The 21,848-nt window shown below is 40.2% G+C and overlaps 1 protein-coding gene across 2 annotated transcripts in view; it reads left to right on the top strand.

Annotated features, from left to right (window-relative positions):
- The window catches only part of ZNF385D (zinc finger protein 385D), an 891,886-nt gene that overhangs the window by 574,194 nt on the left and 295,844 nt on the right, over positions 1-21,848 (top strand). Inside the window, exon 1 of one of the 2 annotated variants that reach the window (XM_057738318.1) lies at positions 17,602-17,888. The exons of the other annotated variant lie outside the window; for it this stretch is intronic. Within the exon in view, the coding sequence (XP_057594301.1) occupies positions 17,867-17,888 (22 nt within the window). The 5' untranslated portion in view covers positions 17,602-17,866. Of the gene's footprint in view, positions 1-17,601; positions 17,889-21,848 lie in introns of those variants that run through there. 2 annotated transcript variants of the gene reach the window in all.

Raw genomic sequence — 21,848 nt, 5'->3', positions numbered from 1 at the left:
CTCTTTTCTAAATGCTCAATTCTGGTTATAAAATGGGTCATGACTCTGTCTTCAAGAAGATCCTTCATCTTTGCCCATAACCAGAATGTATGCACAGGTCACATGGCATAAGTGGCCCTGGGGGTTCTCTCATTAGCCCCCTAAGGGGCTCCATAGTCCACTAAGTTATCTCCCACTAAGACCCTTTATTACATAGAGCAAGGCTAGAAATGGAGACAAGTCCTGTTTGTATAATTCTCTCCTGCTTAGAATGTGCTTATGTGGGTAGTTAGAACTAACTGTAATAATGTGCAAATTCAAGTATTCTTTTCATCGTTGGCTAGATTTTATGATAAGGTGCTAGTCTATTGGATATGCAATGGGAGGTCAGAGTAATATAAAATTATGATTTACACTTCGTGTTTAACCCAGCGTTATAGGGTTCAGTTTTTTCATTATTAAAATGCTCCAAAAGAAAGGTGATATGTCTATTATCCAAATATTTACAACTATAATATCATATACTCCCATCACTGTCTACAAGCTTTTCTTCCTCCTCTCTTTCTGTCTCTTCCCCCCCTCCCCCCATTCTACCCTCTTTCTGCATTCACCATCCATCCACACATCCATCCACCCACCCATTTAACAGGTATGTATTAGATACTTACCGTGAACCACACACTAGAGCCTGGAGGTACAGTAGCCAGTTCACTGTAGCATCTGCCTTCAGGAGCCTTACAGTCTTGTGAAGACAAGTGTCAGGCGGTTACAACAAATGCATCATCACCAAGGCGAGTGTGCTGAAGACGCACGCGGGAGGTTTATCAGCAGAGTCATGAGATGCTCTGGAAGAAGTGATGTCTTGAGCTTGGAGGTAAAGAATGTGTGAAATTTGTCAGATCCAGGAGGGAGTTGAGCTAAAAAGGTAAATCTGTTTTGTAGGATAGTTATACAAACCTAAGACACCTGTAGCCTCAGCCTTGTTTAAAGGTGGCTAACTGTTCTAGTATTCCTCTAGGAACTGTGATTTCTGTAAGGCTCGCCCCGATCATATTTGCTACCAAATTCCATTTCATTTTAGGCTTAGACAGAAGTAGCTGGGGTGTGCATATGTGTGTGTGGGGGGGGGGCGGTGTTTGTACACAGGCTGTATAGCCACGTTTCATGAACAACAACAAAAAAGATTGGAGGGGAGAAGATCTTATATTTGATAGCTACATTAAATATGGTCATTGAGGCCACAACTTGAGTCAAGCATTGGATTAGATAAGATTTATATTAATAGAACCTCATTTGGCTGTCCTCTTTACCTATGGCCACAAATCCTTTCAAGTACATTGGTTCAACTCCAGACAATTTTTCTAGTAAATACAATTTTTACTATGTGTTCTTGACTTCAAGGATCTCCAATACTTTATCCTGCCTTCTAACTCGTTTTATCCTTTCATTCCACTTTTACTCCATTTAACATACCTTCTTTCAAATTCCATCTCTTCTCACTGACTCATCTTGACGTTACTATTTATTTATCTGTTGTCCTTCATCCTCTAATGGGCTTTCCATAGTGGTTTAATAAGACTTTCTCTGTTTTCCTGCAGGATCTCCCTGAGATTTGCATTTTATAGCAAATCTGGTAGATCTATTGTGAACCATGAGAGATTGAGATAACAGAAATCAATGAATCCACGTTACTCATGGCCAAAAATGTGCCACACCCTTATCTTTTGCTAAAACAGAAACTCACCTCTGGAAAGGGTGCTGATCGTGCCTCAATACATGGACCAAAGTCATGATTTGGGTTCTACTCCTTCAGTAAGCATGTCACTCATCCACAATATATAGGAGGTCATCTAGTTGACAAAGTTCAATGTTCTTCTTCACTCTAGTAATAAAAGAGGTTTGATTATCAGGAAAACAATACACAAAAGCACAAGGAAAACAGGCTACCTATCAACGCTAGGAGTCAAAAGCCTTTACTCTTATTGTTTACATGTACATCTTCACAAAATGTTAGTGGAAAACAAAGGTTGGAAGAGAATAGCTCTTTCATCTGGAGACCAAGAAGCCATTGTCATTTTTTTCTAGAAACCATTCTTATCCTCCCATAGCTACTCTTAGTTCACTTCCTGAAAACCCTGGATTCCCTCCAGCATGACTGTTGCTTTCCTTCTTCCCTAGACTACCGTCTTTCCCTTCTTCATGATGCTGCCATCTTGTGTTCTCTTCTTTAGGAGAAATAGTCAAAAGGCTAGGGTACAAAACTTGACCCTGATGTTGCCTAGTGTCAGTCTACAGAATCCCTTCCAATTAACTAAGGGAGTAATAAGAGATATTACTATTGGAGGAACAGAGACTGATTAAAGTTGCCTCAGGGAGAAAAATGAAATTATTGGAAAGGTGCACAGAGAATAAACCATTGAATAACCAAATCCTACCCTATAAGAATGAGCCTCTCTTTCCATCCAACATAGAGCTTGCCTGCTCTCTTTCTGTCTCTCTGCCTCTTGCCCTCTTTTATGCCTTCCATGGCTTATTCATCTCGCACAGGACTCCATAAAACCTGAGTTTATATGACCTCCTAGTTCCAGGGTCCATCACCAATTGACAAGTTCCTTCTCCATCTCTTAGTTTATGTTTTCAAGAACAAACATGATTGTCTCAGTTCATCTTTTCAAGCTGAGACATACAAGTCACAGGTCCCAGGAAATCCTATTCAGAGGCCAACGTAATTAAATCAATCATGTCCAGGGGTGAGGAAGGCCTGCATATTTCATATGGAAAAGGAATTTCCCCAGAGAGGAGGATGGCTTGGCAATGACCCTGAAATATGTCCAAGTTCCTTATATTTCCCATCAAGATTGATGCCTGGCTTATATTGCTAGGAAAGTTAAGACAGTGAAATCTCACATACTCACATTACACATATATAGTGCATAGCTGCTATATATACATAACATTTAGGAAATGCCTGCCTCTATTTCTCAGAAATAAATGCAATAACCAGCTGATCTTTTGAAAATGCTATTTTGATTAGAAAGACACTCATTTTTATAACTTTATAGAAGAAATAAGACATTCCTGGCCACTGCAAATATGTAGGACTTCATTTCCTTGAGGCCACCGTAGGTAAGGACAGTCTCAGAATATGCTTTAGTGCTTGAGGATCTTCAAAGACAGGGTCACCCATAATGTGAGAGATGTTATTTAGGAAATTTGCAGGCAGGAGAGAAGCAAACAATGTTACAAATTTGGCTTGTGAGCCAGAAATGTAGAATTATACTACAACTAGCAAATAAACATAAAAACTTATGGTATATGCCTCAAGTTATCACTTTTCCTATTTTCTTCCATGAATCACATATACATATAAACATCACACATATGCAATAGGTAATTATATTACAGACTCCCATCTAGCCAACACACTGACTCCATCATTTGAAGGCTACTCTGGGTCGATTGTCAAACAATCAACTGTTCAGTTGTGTTCAATGTTCAGCTTCCATGACAGCTGAAAAAGCTGACTTACCCTGGAACTGGTTGAATTGGTGATTCCCAACTAGACAAGCCCAGCCATGCAAAACATCTCTTTCTTTTCCTTGTCGACTACATTTCATTGGATGACATGTAGACAGAAAATCTTAGTAAGGAAAAGCAGGGCTTATGTCAGAGATGTAGGGCATTTCTTCATATGCTTATTTCAGAGTCACATGGTTATATGAGCGCTTTATTTCCACAGAATACTTAGTAGGTAACTATGCTAGTACCTTTCGAATCAATAACCATACAGCCCATTACTTTCCTGATTAAATCCTTTGTGGTTTCCTACATCCTTGCTGCAGGGTCCCGATTGCCTTCAAGGCGCCTGCCTTCCCTCATCTGTACCACTTTCCCCCTGCCTCTCTTAGCTCCTGTCCCCATGCTCCTTTTTCTTCTGGGCCTTTGCACATGCTGTTAATTATGTCTAGGATACTCATCTTCTATTTTCATCTAATTTGAAATTAGCCACACTCTTCAACTTAGATGCCACATTCTTTTTTTTTTTTTTTTTTAATATTTATTTATTTGGTTGCACCGGGTCTTAGTGGTGGCAGGTGGGCTCCTTAGTTTCGACTCACCAGCTCCTTAGTTGAGGCTCACCTGAGTTGTGGCATTTGAACTCTTATTTGTGGCATGCATGTGGGATCTTAGTTCCCTGACCAGGGATCAAACCCGGGCCCCCTACATTGGGAGTGGGGAGTCTTAACCATTGGACCACCAAGGAAGTCCCTGATGTCACATTCTCAAGAGTCTTCTCTAATCTTCCTGACTGCCACTTTTCCTCCCTTTCTGCCCATCAGAGGTTCAGAGGGCCTTATTGTTGATAGTTTCTTTAGGGTAGACTCTCCACACCTATTTCTGCCTTACAAGTTTTTCTAAGGTGAAATATTTTTTGTTTTTGTTTTTTTTCCCTCCAGAAAGACTGGTCTGGTTATTTAACTAATGCAACATTACTTTAAAAGATTATGTGATGTATATTTTAGATACTAAAGAGCATGATAAATTACTCAGTTTAAAAGGATTTCCCAGGAAATTTTATACTTCAAAATTGTGCAAGTTCCTTAAAGCTAATGGATTTTTTCATGCTCAAATTAATTAGAGTCATTTTCTCCGCTAGTGTTTTTCTCTTTTTATTGAAGGTGAAGAGAAAACTTTCCATTCCATAGAAAGAGACTTTTATTTTCTTTTCAAGTAATGACACCTTCTAGAAAAGATAAAATGCTGAGTGATTACCTTTGTTGAAAAGAAAGAGGAGAGCATCATGATTGAGTATCTCCTGGCAGAGCTGACAGCTCTGAGCCATCACTATTACTCAGACAGAGTACACGGACCAGGGCATTCATTTAAATTCTGGGCTTTTCTTTCTTCACATTAATTCCCAAATCAACAAGTGCCTCAAGAAAAGGTGAGTTTTCTTTCTCAATTGTCCAGCAATTTCAAGGGCTTCTTGGGGAGTCTGCATACTCTCTTCTTTGGAAAATTAGTCTTGTTTTGCCTTTAGGTCCTTGGGACTTAAATTTATACCACCAGGTATTTATTGGGTACCTCCTCCTCGATAGTGTCACAGGATGGGTTCTCTGGGAAACAGACAGAGATGAAGGTTAGCAGGCAGGATGTTTATCTGGGAGCACTCTGGGTCGGCACTGTGGAAGAGGAATTGGACTGGAGAGAAACAGAAGTTGAGCTGTGATGCAAGTCCAAAGACAGCTTTGGAGGCTCTAGTGCTGAAATGACCTAACTTGACCAAATCGTCCCTAATTGGTCTGAGATGCCCAGGTCTTTTATTTCCACATTGAACACTGATCTCCACAGAGGGGAGAAACATTGGCAATGCAGCTCCCAGCAGTTGAGAAAATACCTGAAGGGGCTGGCAGGTGAAAGCCTTCTGTCTACAGCACTCCTAGCAGCTGAGCAACAATTCTCATTTTAGGGAGATCTGGGAGGTGTGTCATGGGCAGACATTGTAAGAACACTCAGTGACAATAAAATAAATGAGACATGTTAATCTTCCAAAGGAGATTTCACGTTATAAACAGGGAGACACATCTAGGAACTTTATCAAGGGATAAATAACATTTCTCTTGAGGCATGAAAAAGGTAGCCGCTAATTATGACCTTGGCAACCATCCTAAAGAAGGCTTATCCTTGCTGGTCAATTAATGACTCAGTGATCAAACTGTGCAGTACTTTGTGTGTTTTGGATTTTTAAAGTTTTTTTTTATTATTATGCATTATATCAAATCTACCAGTGCAGTAGTGGAGACTAAGGGTTTATGTTGTTTTTATATGTTGTAATATTGCTTCAGATAAATCTCTCCTATAAGCCAAAACCAAACCCAAACAAATAAAAAAGAAATCAAGGGTGACAGATATCAAAAACATATGGTTACCAAAGGGGAAACATGATGGGGGAGGGATAACTCAGGAACTTGGGATTAATATACACACAACTACTATATATAAGATAGATAACCAATAGAGGACCTACTACTAATAAAAAGAACCTTCTGTACAGCACAGGGAACTTTACTCAATATTCTGTGACAACCTATATGAGAAAAGAATCTGGGAAAGAATGGATATATGTATATGTATAACGGAATCACTTTGCTGTACACCTGAAACTAACGCAACACTGTACATCAACCATAAACCAATGAAATTTTTTTAAAAAGTTCTCATTACAACAAAAAAGAAGATTCTGTAACTATATACAGTAACAGATATTAACTAGACTTATTGTGGTGATCATTTCACAAAATACACAAACATCAAATCATTATGTTGTACACCTGGAGCTAATATAATGTTATGTCAATGATATCACACACACACACACACAAAAAAACCTTTTAAAAAAAGGATGAGTAGCATTTCAGTAGGTTAAAAAAGTATGAAGAAGGGCCTGCCAGCCTGAGGGAGATCCCAGACAGAGAGGAATATGAGTTGGTAGATGAAGGTAGAAATTTAATCATGAGACAGAAAGAGAAGAGAGAGTGGTGGAAGGGAAGGATAGATAGAACTGCTGAATGCAGTAGCAGAGACCCTTGAATAAAATCCTAAAGATATCGGAAAATGCAAAAGAAGGGGAAAAGAAAGTGTTGTTTCAATCATAATTTTAAAACAACGCAACTTCAAATTGAAGTTACGCGAAAGATTTTATCAAGTAGGTCATGTTTTAGTCATAGAAAGTAAAAACTAGGAGGGAGAAATGGAAGAATCTAGCAACATTGTGTTCGAATTCCCTGATGGCTTAGATCAATTGAAGCTAAGTGATGGGCACTGGTTGACACAGACGGTTCAATCCTCAAATGCTCTAACAGTCTCTATAAACAGACATGTAGCTCATCCTGTGCAGTTGTGTTACTTTCCTCACGTCTGTCCAGAGACTCTTGCGTTGCTCACCCTCACTCACTCCCACTCCATCATTTCACACATTAAGAAACCAAGACCCAAAGGGATACAAACCTCTTCCAGGCCCTGTGTTTATGTTTGTCTCAGATGTACTCTGGATCATATTGTCATCATTTTAATTAATCTTGTACAGAAGTCTCATTGTTACAACTAGGCTACAAAGTTGCATTATGCATCTATTGATATGCAAAAAAAATCACAAACTTAGAAGCTTAAAATGATAATAAATGTTATCTCTCACATTGGCTGTGGGTCAGGAATTTGGGAGTTTCTTGGTTACGTGGTTCTGACTTGGGGTCTTTCATGAGTTGCATTTATAATGTTGGTTACAGCTGCAAGTATCTGAAGGCTTGACCCAGGTTGAGAATCCAGTTCCAAGGTGGCTTACTCATGTGCCTGACCAGTTGATGCTGGATTTTGGCTGGAAGTCTCAGTCCCTCACTGTGTGTACCTTTCATAGGGTTAAGTGAGTGTCTTTACAGCATGCTGCAAATCCCTTCTCCTAGAGGATGTGATCCAAGAGAGAGAAACCAAAGCCACTTTGCCTTTTATGACCTAACCTTGAAAGTCACACTTGGTCATGTCAACAGTATCCTATTGGTTGATCAGGTCAGCCCTATCCAAAATGGGAATGGGTCACACAAGAGTGTGAATACTGGGAAACAAGAATCACTGGAGACAGTTTTGGAAGCTGGCTCCACACATGAAGAAAGAGACCACATTACTGGTATTTTTTCATCAGAGCCCACCACAGAGCTATTGGCTGAGGAATTGGTGGGCTCCTTTTCTAGTTCTCGGAGGCTATCTCACAGGATTGAGGTGACTTTCATACGGTCAAAATGTGGTGACATTTTACAAAATCATTCCAATTTCTTTTTAGTAAATTAAACTATGGTCAGCATTGAAAAAACAATGCAAAAAATCATATAAGTAACATTATACTTAAAATATAAACATATTAAACCAACCTTTCAAAAATATGAATCACAGAGAGGGCCGACACTATCATTGACTGATCACTTACTTTATGCTGCCAGTTAAATCCAGCTTTCATCTAATCTGCTTACCAGTGGGCAGTGAAAATCTAGATTTCTTATGCATCATACTCTATACTGTAGTTAGTACAGTTCATGATAATGGGTTAAGCATCACTAGTCACGAAAAGAATAGAAAGAAAAACATGACCTTTTATTTCAAATAACTATTTTGTGTATCGATTTTAAAGCAGTTTCTCAGCTGGGGACAGAATGGGTATTTTTTTTTCCTGTGATTTTATAATCTCAAATAGGAAACGTGAGGGTTACTTCCATATTAGAGTAGCAGCAATAATGTCTGTCTGCATCAAAGCTCCCTACCTCAAAGGTGAGTCTTTGTTTACCTTTTGAAAATCCTTTTCCAAGAGGCTGTGGGTCGCCTTTTCCAATACGGTGAAGTCCAGTTGATCAGATAGCAGCAAAACTAATGAAAAGCATCATGGAAGTGACAGCAAGATTAATTAAGTTCCTCCAGCCGTATTCACGTATGGCTGTGCAGAGTTCCTTTGGGTACTGCCGCAGTTAAATGGTATTCATGGTGACAAATACTATAGATTTCCAGAACTGACACTTTTGAGTCAAGGGTAAAAAATCACATTCAGTCATTTTATCCACCTAAAGGATCAGAGATGAGCCCTTAGGATTGTTACTATGTTTGAGCAAAGTCAAGATTGAAATTGAGATATAATTAAAAGAATGTTGAAACTGTGATATTTTGTTTTCCGAGTATACATTTCCTTCATGCGTTTTAGACATTTTGACAGAGGGAGCCAAACAAATTTCCATCTACTGTATTTGACTCGAGGCATGGAATTATGTGCACTTGGAAACACTTTCAATTACTTTGTGAATTCTTGCAACGTTGGGGCACACGGCACTGTCTCTCTGCTCACTCTCTATAGTTATTATCACGGTGTATATAAAAATGGAATGTCCATGACCTAAAGCAGCCAAATTTACTCGAGCTGTACTCAATTTATCTTGAAAGATCTTTTTTTTTTTTTAAAGCAAAAGAAGAAATTGAATATGATGTTGTTTTCTTCTTCCATTTGGTTTACAAGCACCTTTGTTGTAGGGCTGGGTGGGGAGAGGGCTGATCCTCAAATTGCTGCCCAGAAACCATAAATGAATTTTATTTTATGAAAAATTGGAAACCTCTGGAGTGTAGATCTTTCACCCTGCTATACAAGATGTATTAACTCATGTTAGAGTGTCACCAGATATCTTGGGAGGCATATTATTGCATTTCTGTCCTTGGAAACACTTTGAGGTTCGTTCACATCTGCACTCAGTAAACACTTTCTGCGTGATGTGTCAAATAAAATTCAGACCCTTTAATCTGGGATGTGAGAACACATCCAACATGGACTCTGTGTTTTCTTCTGCAACTTCACCTCGCATGAAAATCTTTCATGAAACTTCCTCTTGAATGCTCTTATTTGTTCTTTGTCTCCCAGACCTACCATTCACAAGTCCACCCTTGCTTTATGTCAGTGTTTTCTGCAGTTTATCAATCTGGGTCAATAATAAAAATTGAGCTCAAGGGCCACTTCTTCTCTGCAGCTTTCCAGGTTTGCCTTGAAGCCATTGTAATTTCGTATGTTACCAAGCCCTTACATACATGTCCTAGATTATTCATTTGTCATTTACTTTATACTACCTTTGTTTTTACTTATATTTTTTGTGTGAATGATTCATCTCCTTAAATAAGACACCAAATGCTTTGAGGAGCAGAGTAGTAGCTTAAATATTTGAGTTCAGTGCCTTGTTATATAGGATCCTCACTTCTTTTTTTGCCAGTAATGATAATAGTTATAATAATTTAACTTCCTATGAGTGAAGCACCAAACTAGGTGGTCTGGGACTACCAAACCTGTGATGTGGTGTCCATCGATTTTTGAAGAAAATATCTCCATAGATATAAAGCAAGAGGCCAGTCAACTTTATAAAAAAAAAAAAACTGGATAAAAGTATATACATGTTCCTGAAGGGCTTTGGAGGGGAAAAAAGAAAATAAGAAAGGGAGACGTGGCGGAGCTAATCTGAGAGTCTTCAGAAAGGGAGCTTGTGATGCTTCCTGTTATAAGGGAATAAGGACCATCAATCAGTCAGGACAAATGTGCTGGTAAAAGGCACCTGTAAGAGCAGCTGAGGTTTGATTAGCTTTCCCCAAATCTTTCTCTGCCTAAACTCTCTGTTCTTGACTCTGGTAATACTTGGCTCCTGTATTGAATTCCTGACCTGCTCTACCCACAACATTTCTGATTTGTCTTTTGCCTGATGGCTGATGAGCACTCTGGTTCCTGGCGGCCTCTCCTTCAAGCTTTGGGATGCTCTCTCCATCCTAAGATTGCTCTTGATGTTTTTTCCTTGTCTATGTAGTTCTGACACTCATCTCCAATCACAGCAAAGGCTGCTGCTTCCTAAGTCAGAGATGTTAATGGCACGTCCCTGTCAGTAACCCAATTTGCCATGTCCTTGGCGTGCACTTCTGCTATATTCTGACGTATGTTAAAATACTAAAGGAATTGATATCTATCTATTTTTCCCATGACTCCAAAGAGCCTTCATTCTACTTCCATGATATTGATAACTGGGCCAGTTATTGAAATGCAATCTAATAAATACTGTAATAAAGTTATGCAAACAATATTTGGGAGCACATTAGGGGAACATGTGAGTCAGACACAAGCCCAGAGAAGACTTCTTAGAAAACAAAATATCTGAGCAGTTTTGGGTGGCGAATACAATTATCTAGACAAATAAAGGTGAATAGAAAAGGGCATTCCTGGTAGAATATAACTATATTCTCTGTAGAATAAGGACAGTGCATCAAATGGAAGACTTTTGAGATATTTATTTATTCATTCAAATAAACAATAAATCAATAAAATAAATATGTATTGCAGGTCTCCTACTGTTGAGACACTTTCTGAGGGACTGGATACAGCATGAACATAGGCAAATATGCCCCTGTCCTCATGTCCATTCTATTGAGGTAAAGAAGCAATAACCAATGAATGAATAAGATGAAAGAAGTTTTAAGTCTTCCTCCGCATGAGACAAAGCTGGAAGAGGTTCCAAATCCTACTGGATAAGTTAAGCTATGGAAACCCTAAGAATGTAAGCGCCATGTAGACAGAGTCTGTAATTTCATCAATGTTCCTTCAGCGCCTAAAACAGTGCTTGGCACGTGAGTACCCGATAATTATTTTTTGAATGAATAAACATGACGAAGCCACAGCCAGGTTCAAGGTAAGAATTCTAAGAGGGTTTTCAATGCCAGTTAGTAAATCTTATAAAAAAGCCTCTGTTAACTGACCACATATAAAAGGGATTTATTAGATGATGTCTCCGAAGTTAGGGAAATTCAGATATGTAGAATTTTAAGATGTTATAGTATTTATAGATTTTTTCCTCTTATCACAATATTAGCAGTTCTTTTCCTGTAGGCTATTAATTATCCAGATTAAGGTCCCTAGGCATTTAATTTCAATGGAAGCATCAAGTAGGAATCAAGGAATAAAAATGAGTTATGAGTGTGTAGTCATGTCTACATTAAGAAATTCTGATCAAAACTCTGTACAGATTAATTGCTCTTGTCATTTGTTCTCCTATAGATAAAATTACTTATTTCTCCACCTTTCAACCTGTTTTGACATTGGGTGGAGGTATATTAGATGGAGGCAAACTCAGGCTTAAAATAAATAGCCTTCCATCAACTGTCATTCATATGTCAACAAATATTCATTCAACAGGTTATTGTGCTTTCAACAAATATTCAATCACCAAATATCGACATAGTTGGTCTCTTGCACTTATAATTCCCCAGGGCTCAGCATTGACCCTATTCTACTTTTCCACCTATATTCCCTTGAAGGTTTCACCTGGTTTCATGGATTTAATCACCATCTACAAAATTATGATTGTATTTTTTATTGGAAAATACAACTTTATTTGTTTATTGGTTTTTTTCTCTCCTTTTTTAATTGAAGTATAGTTGATTTATAATGTTGTGTTAGTTTCAGGTACACAGTAAGGTGATTCAGTTATAAATATATATGTATACATATATACATATATATATATATTCTTTTTCAGATTCTTTTCCCTTATAGGTTATTAAAAAATATTGAATATGGTTCCCTCTGCTATAGAGTAGGTCCTTGTTTGTTATCTATTTTATAGAGAATATTGTGTGTTATATTAATCACAAACCCCTAATTTGGTAACCTTAAGTTTGTTTCTATATCTGTAGGTCTATTTCTGTTTTGTATATAAGTTCATTTTAAATGCTGGAGAGGGTGTGGAGGAAAAGGAACCCTCCTACACTGTTGGTGGGAATGTAAATTGGTACAGCCACTAAGGAGAACAGTATGCAGGTTCCTTAAAAAACTAAAAATAGAGTTACCATATGATCCAGCAATCCCACTCCTGGGCATATGTCCAAAGAAAACCATAATTGGGAAAGATACATGCACCCCAATGTTCACTGCAGCACTATTTACAATAGCTGAGACATGGAAGCAACCTAAATGTCCATTGACAAATGAATGGATAAAGATACGGTGTGTATATATATATATATATATATATATATGATAGAATATTAGCCATAAAAGAGAATGGAATAATGCCACTTACGGCAACATGGATGGACCTAGAGATTATCATACTAAATGAAGTAAGTCAGACAGAGAAAGACCAATATCATATGATATCACTCGTGTGGAATCCAATAAAAAACAAAGTACAAATGATGACTTTAAATATGAAGCTCAAGCATCTCTTCGGAACTCCATACACATATAGCCCAACTGCAAGGGAACGTTTCCACTTGAATTTATAATAGGACTCAAACTAAATATGCCCCACATTGACTACCTCCTACCCCTGACCCAAACATGTTTTTCCACAGTATTCTTATCAGTTAGTGGAAATTTCACCTTCCAATCGCTCAGTCCCCAAATTTCAAATAATCTACTACTCTTTTTTTTTTCTCTTCCATCACTTTCCCAATTCATCAAGAAGTCCTATTGACCCCTTTTGTCATATGTATAGATTCCAATCACTTTTTATTATCTCCACTGCTCCTACCCTGGTCCAAGCCACCATTTCTTTTCTAGATTATTACAAAGCCTTCCTAAATGGTCACCTTGCATTTTCTTTTGCTCCCTTTGATCCATTCTCCATACATCAGCCATAGTGAACCTGTTAAAATATGTCAAATTATGCTACTCCAAAGGCATTCTGCACAAGTCAGAATAAAAGTCTAAATCCTTATGATGTGGCCTACCAAAGATCTACTGAATTAGGTTCCACGTGACCTATTTGACTTCAACTGTGAATATCCTCCTTAGTACCTACTTCTGCTCTAGCACATTAGCCTTCCTTCTCTTCCTGGTAACCCTCAGGGATGACACCCATTGCCCTTCGCACTTTCTGCAGTGTTCTTTAACCATCACCTAGTAAAATGCATGGCACAAAGTAGACATTCAAAAGATACTGAATTTATTCAGTAAATATGGAATGAATGAATAGCTAAATAATGAATCCATTCATTATTCGTACTAGTTGGGAATTTAAAATAAAAAAGAGCACCCGCTTTCATTTGGGAGATGGACAAGTAAAGGGAAATCCCCATACTATGTTTAAGGGCTAAAGCACAAATTAGATAATATGCTATCTGAAAAAAACAAAAAAAAAGGTGTAGTACCTCATTCACTCCTAAGGTTAGGAAAGTTTCTCAGAAGAAATAATACTTGAACAGAGATCTGAAGGTTGAATACCAACTGTTCAGGTAAAGACAGCAGGGAAGAGGAGTATATTCTTTAGGGGAACTGCAGTCCTGCGATGGGGCTGGAGTGAAGCCTGTGGAGGATAGAGCATTCACAAGTGGAAAAGTAATCAGGGGCTTGTTGTGAAAGACCTTATATACCCCGGTAGGTGAAATAGACAATGAAGAGTCTGGAGCAAGGGAGTGACTTGATCACATCTCTTTTAAAAAGATAATAGATCTAATATGGAGAATGGGTTGGCCTTGGGCAAGCCTGGAATAAGGAACCTTGGATAAAATTTTATTGCTGAGATATAAGGAAGAGATGAAAATGGAAAAAACGAAGACTCAGAGGAAGGCAACACAAACAGACTCTGCTAAGTCAGTGCTAAATGACTGCTGCATTCAGCTATGAGAAGTTGACAGGACAAGCAAGCTCACAAACTGTGGTCTGCAGGACCACCTGGCATCTGTATTGCACGGAATTTAAGAACAGCTGCTGCTAAGCATGGACACACTCAATTTGTGTAAACACTTTGCATCAAACACCATCAGCCTCAAAGAATGGACTGCAGGCACATAGAAAAGTATGATGTTTTATATACAGTAAGTTTGTACTTAGTTATGTTCATTCATTCATTCATTTACAAATGTTTATTGAGTAGCAACAAATGCCAGATACCCTTGTAAGAATGGTGGAGACAACAGTGAACAACAAGAAAAATCCCTGCCCTCGTGGAGATGATATTCTGATGGAGAGAGATCGAAATACACAGATGTCCACAGTAGTGGGTCAAATGGTGATAAACGTTACGGAGACTAAGAGAAGAGCGAAGGGTTAAGAAAAGCCTAGGGAGGGATGAAAGGCAGTCTGAACAGTAAGAAGGGAGAGCAGGAATGACTACCCTGACAAACCTTTGAACAAGACTTGAAGGACACACGGGATCCAGGCAGGCAGCTCTCTGGATATTTGAGCAGAGAGAAAATTTGCGTCTTCCCATAATGTTTTCACTCCAAATACATGACTGGTTTTAGGGCATCTTTGTTTTATTAGTGAAAGGTATATTTCTATCTGGCAAGTGGTGACCTGATTCCCCTTCAGAATCTCTCAGCTTCTCAGACCTTCTGAAAGACAGAGAAAAGCCAGGGGAGTGAATGAGATCCTTCCCTGGAAGCTTCCATGGTCATCTCCTGGGGGTGACATATGGGCGCGTCTCTCAGGTATGGCTGGCATGTCCACAACCCCACGTCTAGCCAGCCTCAGCTGTGCCTTCATTTAGATATTACTTTGTTTTGAAATTAAAATAGTTGCAGTTTTTCTTTATAAATATAATATATACACATAAAGTAATTTTAGAAGAAACAATAATGTGTACAATTAAAATAAAAATCACTTATGTTCCAACCAGAAATAAGCAACTTTTCTATCAGAGGTCTTGACATTCCAGATAACCCTGAATTGGAGGAGGGTGGGGCGCACATGTTTAAATAAAGCAGATACCGTCCTTTTTTTGTTTGAACAGAATTCCATTGTATGAATGTAACACTCAGTTGCTCCTTGGATGCCATACTATTTCAGAGGCATCAGGCTGCTCTTTCAGACCCAGCAGAGGCTGGAATGTTCTAGTACCAAATGCTCTCTGCCTTTATTTTCATGACTACATATATATGTGTGTATATATATATATATATAATTTTTATATATATATAATTTTTAGGGGGGGACATGCAGTGACTTAATTTGATTGGGGGAGATCTTTACCAGAGACATTATAAATGGGAAATTTAGAATTTATATGTTTGAATAAAGAGCTCTGCTGGGGACTCGAACATAAATAAGACAACTCTTCTGTACTGACATTTCTGACATCATTGAGAAAGTTGTCCAATGTCTCTGAGCCTCAGGTTTTTGTAATTATAATGTACACCTTTCTAGATCTGTTTGTTAGAAAGATGACATAAGTGAAAAGACCTTGTGACTGCAGAAGGCCATGCAAATTCAAGAGTGTTATTAATTATTAAGAGAGTCCTTTAGTATCTTAAATCTCCTGTTTTACATGCAACTCTAAGGGCTTACACCTAACTACAGGAAGTCAAGAGGACCAAAAACTCTAACATTAAACTACAGCGCCCCCTAGCCCATGTAGGCCGTCAAGACAGCTAGTGAGCTTCATGAATAAGCTCTACCACAGATGGTTCTTTTGCCTGAGGGAAAGGCCATTAATTGTACTTTTGGATGATGTCCATCTGTCCAAAAGGAAAAACACTTATGTGTTTTCTTCAGGGTTTTCCTGTAACATTCTTCTCAGTTTTCATTTAAAAATAGGAGTAAAAAAAGTAAATATTCTTTACTATTGACGTTTTCTTCTTCAAAATTGCTTTCAATGAAGACTATTTCTAAAAGAGCATCACCAGATTTGTCCTAAGACTCACTGTAATGTTTCTGATTTATATATGATTATCTGTTTGCATTCACCAAATTCTTTATAATCCACGCAAGATTGCAGAGCAAGCCGTTACGAGCTTCAGTCGCCCCTAATTCCAATGTGCATTAAACCCACCAACAGACACAGAATTGTGCAAGGAAATATTCCATGGAATATTTTAATATCACAATGTAGAAATACTCACTACCATGGCTTATCAAAGCTCTTATTAAAAATATATCAATTGCTTTCTTCCAAGGCTACAATTCTTTATCTTCGGTTCTTTTTGTCTTTTTATTTATTTTTTTCTTTTTTATATTGTTTTCCATTATGGTTTATCAATATCTTCAGTTCTTAGTTTGATACATTTTTGTAGAAATGTTTAAGTTTAAATGGTCCAGTAGGTAAGTTGGGTCCCAAAGAGATGAGTCCTTATGAAACGGAACTTGCTCTGTGGGTTTATTTTCAATTCAGAGCATTTAAGTATTAATCAGTACAGCTTTCAGGGATTTCTTTCTAACATCCTTTTCTATGTAAGATAAGGACTGCAATTCATTAGACCATTGGAGGAGCCAGAGGCTTTGCTAAGCTTTGCCTTTCTTTATTGTTCATCTCAAATTTAATGGGAGTGCGTGTGTGTATCTATATTATACTAGTGACCAGAGTTGAATTATGATACAGTCTCAGTTATCTTTCAGGCTAAAATGTCTGTCCCCTTTAGGGGTCAGGGATCATTTCAGCCTCAGTGTCCTTTCTGCTACCAACTCAGGGAGGCAGCGACTGTGATCGCGTGAAAGTGGGAGGTGACTTTTATCACCAGTTATTTTTCTTTATATTTCTCTATCAACCTAGCTCAGAAAATGCTCAAGAAATAAAAACAACTCTTCATCAGCTGCTGGGTTTCTGTGATCTGCTCACTTCTCAGTGGAAACCTCTATTACCCTAGCCATGGTCCCTTGAGTCTTTTAGGTAAAAACATCACAGACAACAACCAACCCTCAAGCCCAAGCAAAGAGAATGCAGGCACAACGCACCACTCCTCTTCCCACTGCCTCTAAACTTGGGTGGGGAGGCTCAGTTCGGGCGGGGATGCTGCTATTCGCGGGAGGGGCCGGATAAAATTGTGTCTAATTACACGTTAATGGCAGAACTCGCCTTAACCCTGTCCCCTCCCGCCCCCTGGTGAATTTCCCCCGCGCGCGCCTCTGTGGCTCCGGAGACCCTTCTCTCTTTAAGAGAGCCTCCCGCGCCCCTCACTCCGCCCCCTCCCAGGTCTGTGGGCTCGTCAACGCTTCCCGAGCACCATGGTTGGTCCAGGCAGGCAATCGGAGCACCTCCCGGAGCAGCGGCGAACCGGGGGTGGGGTGGGGTGGAGTGGGGTGGGGGTGTCTGTTTGTAGTACTCTCAGTCCTGATGTCACAGGCGCGGCAAGGGCATCGCAAGGAGGAGTCGGATTACAGTAAGGATGGGCAGTGCAGCAGGCAGCCCGAGCGCACGCTCCAGCCGCCGGGGACCGTAGCCCGGGAGAGGCGGCCCGCGAGGCGCTCATCCCGCGGAGGCGGCGTCCTGCTCGGCGCCCCTCTCCACGCCGGGGACGTTTCCGCCGAATGTAGCATGAAACGGCTCGGCTCTGCGCGGCAGCCTTGGGTGCGAGCTGATGCTGAAGACGCCGCGGTGGGGTTCCGGCTGTCTGCTTAATGAGAAACATAATGTATTTTGGTGAGTGTTCACGCGGGTGATGTCATGCTGGGGGTGCCCGGCTCTGCATCAGGGCAGACAAGCCCTTTCGAAAATCTCGGAGAGCCTGGAGAATATATTCCAGTAAACCTACCTCCAGTTGGCAACTGGGAGACCCAGCTGGTGCAGCCCTGGGACCTTCCTTTGTGCGACAGTCCGGGCTGTCTATTCGTCGTAGAGGAGTTGAAGTTGGAAAAGAGAAGAGACGGGGGTGGGGGGGCTGGGGCTGGGGGTGGCTAAACTTTGCCTTGATATGTGTGCCTGAAGTTGATTTTTTTAGCTAGGTGAGGAAGGAAAAATGGTGCGGCGTGGGAAAGTCATGGGCAAACTCAATGGAATGTAAAACAAAGTTCTGTACTGTGGATGTTGTGGGAGCTTAGTCAATATCCACGGTTCATTAAGCATTTTGGTTTTTGCCTAATTCTGAGGCAGAAAGGGAAAACATTCTTTCGCGTGCGGTGCTTGAGCAGCTGAGAACACCCTTCCTTCCACAGCATCCCGGTTTTCCATCTAGCTAGAGCAGCCTGGCACAAAATGCATTTTATTTTAAACCTTTAGAGGTCTCGGAGCTGTTAAATATTTGTGCAGTTTAGTTGCGTGCCATGGTGGAAACCTCCCTTAGGTTTTCTGCGGAGCTGCCTGCCTTTCCAGAAAACATGTTGAGGCTTCGATCTGGGCTCTCTGTGGAGCAATGTAAGTGGGCTGGGAGCTGCACATTTGCACTGTAACGCTGCAACTTACTGCTAGAGGAGAAGGCAAAACCCTTCCCTAAATAGGAAGCCAAGGATTAAACGGAATATCCTTTCCTCCTCCCTGAAGTTATGCTTTCCTTCTGTAAGTTTCATCCCGCGTCATCACCTCAGGGCATCTATCTGATATTAAAAGGTTTGTGAGAGCAGCTGAAGAGGGGGCCAGGGGAGGATTCCAAGATGCAAATGCTCTGAGTGATTAGCTGACTTGCTTGAAATGTGAAAGCCAGAGTCAGTTTTCAATTAAAGAGGTATTCAGATAAACTTGCGTTGGGGCAGTATTAATTTCTTGGGTGTTTATTTCTGTGCGCACTATTTGCTTTGTTTTGTTTGCTCGAGCCTTTGAAACATTTTCAAAAGTATGCAAAAGCTGAACGCTTTTTAGTTGTCGTGACAGCAGTTTTGATTTCCCTATAGTCTGTGTCATATTAGGAAAGAAGTCTTAAAAGTAACTGAAATTGATTTGAAAGAAAGGCTCCTTATTTCATAGACAAATTTATGCAGAATCTAGAGTTAAAACTCTTTCCGGGGGTAGTGATAGAGGTGGTAAGCGTGTTTATTGGCAATTCATAAAATAGCAAGTGCTTATCGTGAATATGTTTTTGATACATGCAAAAGCTTGTGAAAATAACATGTCTTTTGGACAGAATAACATTTTAGCACCTGTAATGGTATTTGAGGGGTGGAAAGGAAGATTATAATTTTAGCTTAAGTTTTCAGCCTCTTGCAGCAATGCCTAAGGTGATGGTGGTGAGGATGTAGCGTTAACCAGGGCAGTGGTGTGGTGTAAAAGCGTGGGTCCAGAGGCCATCGTGCTGTACTGGATTTTCCTGTGTCTCTTGGAGAAACGTTCACTGGGCTAGCTCGTATTATTAACTGCACGCTAGTCCAGCCGTCTTGTAAAGCAGGGTGATTCACAGGGCAATTAGTTTCAGTGTGTAATGCAAGTTTTTAATAGCACACATTGAAATGTGATGTCCTGCTTCAGATGAAACTATATTCTTTTAAAGGCAAGGCTAAAGTTGCCCTCTGTGTCATGAGCACAGTTCGGTCTTACCGTATCTGGCATGAGGTATGGTTTTCTATTCTCGGAGGAATCGTGTATATTTAGGAATGCTGTTTCTTTCAGGTTCTGTTATGCAGCCCCTCGCTCAAGCTGTTTGACATCCAGAACTCTGGGAGCCCACCTGTCTCTCATAAAATGTGTGGTCCACGATCTAGGGTCAGAATTGACAATACGACCCAGGCGTGTTAAGGTTCAACAGCATTTTAATGTTGCAGATCCTTAAGAGTATGTATGTGTGTGTCTGTATGTAAGGCACATATGCGTATTATGTGTGTGTAGCTATTTCAGGGAATTTTTCAAAACTGTGCTTTCACTTTGCAGTTTGGTTGCCCGCGACTTTCTTCTTCTTTTGAACCGCGAAGGGTTTATCAAGTCAGGGAGAACAGGGATAAAAGGAAAGCAGGGCTGGATACTTGGGCTTTTCTGGTGATGTGTGAGATTGGGGTAGAGGTGTCAGAAGTCTTTTATTTCTTTCCCCAGCAGGGAGTGATGAAGAGCTCGGTGATGCTCTAATACCCGGTGAACTGATATGCAAGCAGGATATTTACTTCCCTTGTAAATAATCTACTTTGTCAGTTTTGCTCCCCCGCCACCCCCTTTCCAGTGTAACTGAAGACTCATTGGCTGGACAGACTGGCCCAGCCTCTGCTTCTCTGTAGACGCCCCCTTCCCCTTAGGGGCTTGATACTGGGATCCTGTCCTTTCTCAGTCGGAGTCAGCTGTGTGTGTGCAAGTTGGTGGAATATGCCAGTTCTCCAGAATAGCTCGTGTTTAGAGTGCGCTGTCTCAGACTTACAAGACTAATGGACCCTTTTAATGACTTAAGGCTCACTCTTATCTCCTATTGAAATCGTAGTGCAGTTTTTCAATAATTGTTCGTTTGCACTTACTGTGCAGCGATTTAAGAGCTTGCTGTTTGTCACCCTGGATACTTTTGTTACTTATTCTATCGATCGTGCATTCATTACTTGGAGTTAAGAATCAGGTTCACACAGGAGAAAGAAGAGAGAAAAAATCCCAGTCAGCAACTTGATTGGGATTTACTGTAAAAGCAAATGAAAATCATAAAGACTTCTGAAGTTCCCCTCCCCAGCCCCAGGAATATTTGACATAATTGAAAATGACATGTGCCAAAGATGAAGAGCCCTTAATAATTGATCCGGAAATAGAGAATTTCCCGGCGGTCCAGTGGTTAGGACTCCATGCCGAGCGCCCAGTAGGGGAACTAAGAAACCACATGCGAGGGGGGAAAAACGTAGTATTATTATGATCTTCAGTTTGCAAATGAGACCTACAGATAATAAATAAGCAAATAAATTAAAAAAAATAGTTGATCCGCAAATAAAAACAAGCGGCTGAGAGACTTCTCCCTGAATGAAGGCAGAGGTCCTGGTTGGCTGTCAGTACGGCAGACCTGCCCTGTGCCACCCGGTTACAGTTGGGTCAGGGGACAGCTGGTATGTAGGGCAGGTGCATCCCAGCAGAAGGTTGTAACCGTGTACAGTCTCCAATATATCTGAATCATCTTCCCCTTCCATCTGGCCGCACACATTTCTCCACTGCTGGAATGATGAGTGGCTGCCCTGGTCCTGCCAACTTCACAAATTGCCCATGGTTGGCCGGAGAGGTGCCGTGTAGCAACCCTTTGCCATCAGGAGAGAAAATGGGAGCCTGATGGCACCAAGGAAATTCCATGTGGCTGAAAATCAACCAGATGGAGATTCTGGTGAGCTTATAGCCAGGCGGGGAGCTGGTTCCCTGAGGATCCTGCTGCGAGAAGAAAGGATACACCTTAAACAAATGAGCAGAATTTAAGAGACAAATATTAGAGCTCACCCTAAATGCTACTATTCATGGCATATTCATTAAACCCAGAGAAAAGGGGGAGCAAAATTTAGAAAGTGTGAATGAACCATTCAAGTGCAGCATGGTGTTAATTGTGGATCAGCTGTCTTCCTTAAAATGCCTTGGAAACACAAGAAAAAGACTTAGCAGTGTGCCTATCATAACAAGAACTACTTGATAGAGGAAGCTTTTAATACAACTGCTAGAAAAAACACCTCGTAGGAAAATTCTAGACCAGCAGCCTATTCCCCTGCCTATAATAGACACGTTTGTACATTGTCA

The sequence above is a fragment of the Hippopotamus amphibius genome, chromosome 6, assembly GCF_030028045.1.
Source record: "Hippopotamus amphibius kiboko isolate mHipAmp2 chromosome 6, mHipAmp2.hap2, whole genome shotgun sequence".
Classification (NCBI taxonomy): Eukaryota; Metazoa; Chordata; class Mammalia; order Artiodactyla; family Hippopotamidae; genus Hippopotamus; species Hippopotamus amphibius.
The sequence above is the reverse complement of the archived record's forward strand: the minus strand, read 5'-3'. Positions and strand labels throughout refer to the sequence as shown.